The 5,216-nt window shown below is 44.1% G+C and overlaps 1 protein-coding gene across 1 annotated transcript in view; it reads right to left on the reverse strand.

The window, feature by feature from the left end:
- The window catches only part of LOC108311040 (methylcrotonoyl-CoA carboxylase subunit alpha, mitochondrial-like), a gene marked incomplete at its 3' end in the record, with an annotated part of 50,187 nt that overhangs the window by 34,848 nt on the left and 10,123 nt on the right, over window positions 1-5,216 (reverse strand). The window contains exon 4 of the mRNA XM_037741918.1: window positions 3,179-3,274. Within this exon, the coding sequence (XP_037597846.1) occupies window positions 3,179-3,274 (96 nt within the window). The remainder of the gene's footprint in view (window positions 1-3,178; window positions 3,275-5,216) is intronic.

The raw sequence follows: 5,216 nt of genomic DNA on the forward strand, positions 1-5,216 counted from the left end.
TCTCGGCTCACCGCAACCTCCGCCTGCTGGGTTCAAGCAATTCTCCTGCCTCAGCCTCCCGAGTAGTTGGGATTACAGGCACGCGCCACCATGCCCAGCTGATTTTTTGTATTTTTAGTAAAGACGGGGTTTCACCTTGTTGACCAGGATGGTCTCGATCTCTTGACCTCGTGATCCACCCGCCTCGGCCTCCCACAGTGCTGGGATTACAGGCTTGAGCCACCGTGCCCGGCCTTGACAGTGGATTTTCAACTCTTGAGAAGGAGGCAGCTTAGAAGAGAAAGCAATGATAAAATAAAAAGGAAGCTCACTGGTCTATGGGAAGTAATTTTTAATTAATAAACATTTCCAATTAAACGACAACTTCCCTTTTTCCAAAATGCAGCACAAGAAAGTTCTGCTCAGCCTGGTCCAGTGAACAGGGAAAGGGGCTGGGAGACAGAATACTCGTTTCATCCTTTCTCTTTCAATGATTAGACAAGTTTTGATTTCAAATCACCAGGGGATCTTGCTACAAATACAAATTTTGCATATAATGCAAATTATAGTGGGTTTAGGGTAGGACTTAAAGGCTGTATTGTTTTTTATTTAGAGATGGGGTCTTGCTATCTTCTACAGGCTGGCCTCAAACTCCTGGGTTCAAGCAATCCTCCTGCCTCAGCCTTCCGATTAGCTGGGATTACAGATGTGAGCCACTGTGCCCAGCTCAAAAGTCTGCATTTCTAATGAGCTCACAAAGAATGCCAAATGTGCTGGTCTATGGACCACACTTTGAGTAGCAAGATTTAGATGACCTGGAATAACATCATGCCACCTTGTGTGCATTAGATCTGATGCCCATAAGATGAAGGTAATAATACCACGGCATTTATGCTTAAACACATGATAAACACATAAAGTGATATTTATGTTAAAGTGCCTGAATTCCTGCGGACAGGTGATACATATATGTGTGGGAATGTATATGTATGTCCACGTAGTATCATCTCCTTACCTTCCTAGGGACCTTTTATTTCAAGCTACAACCAAAAAAGCTTTATAAACAAGCATATTTTAAATACGTGTTTGTATAAATTAATACCTATTCAGTTTAGGAACTCTGATTCTAAAGAAGAGAACACTGATTTGGGGACACATCAATACAAAACAACTACACATACTCACTAATTTGAATTAAAGACTTGGCTGGGTGCAGTGGATTACACTTGTAATGCCAACAGTTTGGGAGGCTGAAGTAGGAGGATCACTTGAGGCCAGGAGTTTGAGACCAGCCTGGGCAACGTAGGGAGACTCCATCTCTACAAAAATTTAAAAAATCAGCTGGGCATGGTGATGCAAGCCTGTAGTTCCAGCTACTTGGGAAGCTGGGGCAGGAGGGTTGCTTGAACCCTCACTGCTGCGCTCCAGCCTGGATAAGTGAGGCTGTGTCACAAAAAACAAAAATAAATTGAGGACTGTGTACAGGCTCACTGGGTTGCGAGGAGGTATGCTAAAAAACGGTGTAAGATGTGAGTTCTTCCCTTAGGAGAGCACAAAGGAGGAGCCAACCTCTATATTAAACGTGGAAACAAAACACTAAGTATAAACATGACTAGAACAGGAAATACAACGCTGAATGATCAATGTGCTAGAGGAGATAAAATTTCTAAGGAGCAGGAATTCAGGTGAGAGTGACGGGCAACCCTATGGCTATTTACTCGTAATTGTTTTGTGGTCTTTCACTGTTACTGTCCCAACCTTTGCCCCACTCCAATCATCCATTTCCCCACCCAGAAGCCACAGTGATTTCATTAAAAAGTAAAGCAGATCACTTTATTCCTCAGCTTTAAAAAAATCTCCCAATGGCTCTTAGAATGAAACACAAACTCCTTATTGAGACCTATAATGTTCTCACTTTGGGAGGCTGAGGCGCGCAGATCACTTGAGCCCAAGGAGTTCAAGACCAGCATGGGCAACATGGAGAAACCCCAGCTCTACAAAAAATAAAAAATTAGCCAGGCGTGGTGGTGTGCACCTGTGGTCCCAGCTACGTGGGAGGATCACCTGAGCCTGGGAGTTGGAGGCTGCAGTGAGCCATGATGGTGCCACTGCACTCCAGCCTGGGCAACACAGCAAAGACCTTGTTTCAAAAAAACAAAGACCTATAATGTTGTAAATGACGCTAGCCCTACCTCCCTCTAGATCCCTCTGCCCCATCGTCTCCTACCACTTTCTTCCTGTCAGTTGGTTCTCCCAGCTGCAAACCGATTCCAGCTGGTGCCTTGTGAAGGGGCTCTGCCTCTTTGCCAGTGGGCTTCCTGTTAGGTTTCGCCAGTAGGGGTCGCTGTAGGGAAATGTGAACGAGGAAGCTTCTTTCCTCGCTCAGGGCAGTGGCCGCTGGCTCCAGTCTTCAGGTTCTTTTGGAACTTGGAGAACCAGCCTCATTAAGCCCCCTGCAGCCAGGGAGGCCCCTCCACAGATCTGACGACAGCTGCAGAAGGTCCCTCTGCCAGTCTCTCCTCCAACCCAAAGGGTGGTTGTCAATTTCTGTTATTATTATGGGGTAATTTCAACATCCCGCCCCGCTTCAGTGCCCTCACACTGGTGGAACTAATTCCTAAACTAAGTTCCTTCTGCTGAAATGTCAAACGGAATTTGTTTTACTGACCATACCTGAGTGACACAGCCCCTCACTGCCTTCGCTCCAGCTGCTCTGAGCACTTTTCCCCCTTGAACAGCGACCTTGTTATCATTTCAGAGTCCTGGCAATTCCATATGCCTGAACTGTCTCCCTGAAGCTCCTTACATGGCCCTAGGAGACTGGGAAGTTGGGATGGAAAAATCTTTCTTGCTTGCTTATATTTTACCTTGTAATTTAGAGCTCTACCTACCTATTTCTCCCAGAGGACTTGAGCTGAATAGTTTTGAGGACAGAGAGCTGAATTCTCCCCTAATTTGAACTTAGAATTTAGACCCTCTCTCCACCTACTTCCCAAAAAATCTAAAGTGCACAGGATTCAGTAAAAAGGCAGACTGGCTAAGAAATAAGATGGGACATGCCTAGTTTACAATGATAATCCAATAATCAAATGTAAAGATCTTGGGAAGGGCTAAAATTAGAAAATTTCTGTAAGTAGCTCTACATCAATTGCATAAAACATTATTCCTTTAGCACTGCAAATCTCTTCACAACCCTCACCTGTGCAGCAGAGGTCTTTGCCACTTGAATGATTTTCTCCATAGAAAGGTAGCTCTGCTGGGCGGGTGCAGGGCCGATGGAATATGCTTCATCTGCCTGTTTAAGAAACATTACATGCTTAAAAGACTGTGACTAGTACATACTCAGACACTATACAGAACTGCTGTGGGGTCATTTTATTATTGTGAATAAAAATGCCAGCCCCTCAAGCACAGTGCAAGAATTCCCAAACTGAAGTGTCAGTGTATGTCTATGTTATAAAAATAAGCCAGTCTTAGAATCTTTTGCATGAAGAGAGTAACAGAACTTGGTTTTCATGCATAAGCCACACACTGGTGTGAAAGTACAGTGTTTCAGGATAGAAAGTAACAGGGATTAGTCATATTATTCCTAAAACAATCATAACCTTAAAAGTATTTAATGCCAAAAATTTATATTTAATAATAGAAACAAAATACATGACAGATGTACAAAGGAAGAAAAAAGCTTACAACGTTGATTAAACTGTATATAATTATCAGAGTATGATAATGCTTTCATACATTAGTGAATTATTTTATACTATTCTTTAAATTTTTCACATAATCATAGCATCCCTTGAAGTAGACCAAATAAAGCACATCGTTCATTCATCCCAATACTTACTGAAGGCCTACCATGTGCCACTCTTTCAGGTGGGAGCTGCCTGTACCACAGTGAACAAGACAAATGTCCCTGACCAGGGGGAGAGACAGAGATTAAACACTTAATGACAGCTGTGATGAACGTCATGAAGGGAAAACCAAGGGCATAACGGCTGCAGGAGGAAGGCCTGATCTGGTCTGATGGTGGTCAGGAGGCACCTAGGAGGGAAGTCAGGGGAGGCTCCTCAAGGATGACCAAGACTTTGCCTGGCAAACAGATCAGAATGTGGAGTTGGGAATAGGAATGGAGCGGAGGATGAGTCTCTCAGGCAGAGAAAACAACCTACATAAAGGTGGGAAGAAACCTGGTCCATCTGAGCAACTGAAGGTGGCTTGTGTGGCTGGAACACAGTGAGCAAGGGGTCCAGGGGCCAGAAAGGATGCTGGACAGAAAGCTGGGCACAGATTTCAAGGGCCTGTGAGAGTTTACAAGCTTTGGGCTTTCTCCTAAGGGAGGACACAAAGAGATCATTTAAATTTTTTTTTTTAGGGGGGATGAGTCTTGCTCTGTCGCCCCAGGCTGGAGTGCAGTGGTGCAATCTCGGCTCACTGCAACCTCTGCCTCCCAGGTTCAAGCAATTCTCCTGCCTCGCTGCCCCCTAAACGCCCCCCCAACCCCCGCAGTAGCTGAGATTACAGGCGTGTGCCACCATGCCCAGCTAAATTTATGTATTTTTAGTAGAGACGGGGTTTCACCATGTTGGCCAGGCTGGTCTCGAACTCCTGACCTCAGGCGATCCGCCCGCCTCAGCCTCTGAAAGTGCTGGGATTACAGGGATGAGCCACTGCACCCAGCCTGTTTTTTCCTTTTACCTCCACAAAACACAGATCTTTTCTCGTTCTAAAGAACGTGATTATTATAATACAAATGCAGAGTAGCCCTTTGGTGCTCCCACCATTGCACTCACCCTCCAGACAGAACATTACTACAATCAACTTGGGACATGCTGTTCCATATCCACATTCCTAACTATTCATACAGATTTGCATAAACACACGCAGTTTTCATTCTTGTTTTTATAGAAACAGGATCACACTACATAGCTATCTTCTGCAATTGCTTTTTTCATTAACGGTACATCCTGGGAGCTCTTTTTCTTGCTAGTACACAGGCCTACCTCATTTTGTATAACATTTGCAAAACATTCCGTAGTATGGAGGCATCACACAGTTCATTTAATCACGGATCTCTTAATGTGCACTTAGGTTATAGCGGCAGAAAACTGGATGTGGGCAAGGCTGAAGGATATGCAAGTTTAATAGCTTCTGGGTAATCAGCCTTGAAATAGTTTTACCAATATATATTTCCATCAACATACCAATTTCTTTTTTTCTTTTTTTTTTTTTTTTTTTTT

Source organism: Cebus imitator, unplaced genomic scaffold (assembly GCF_001604975.1).
Source record: "Cebus imitator isolate Cc_AM_T3 unplaced genomic scaffold, Cebus_imitator-1.0 Scaffold111, whole genome shotgun sequence".
NCBI lineage: Eukaryota > Metazoa > Chordata > Mammalia > Primates > Cebidae > Cebus > Cebus imitator.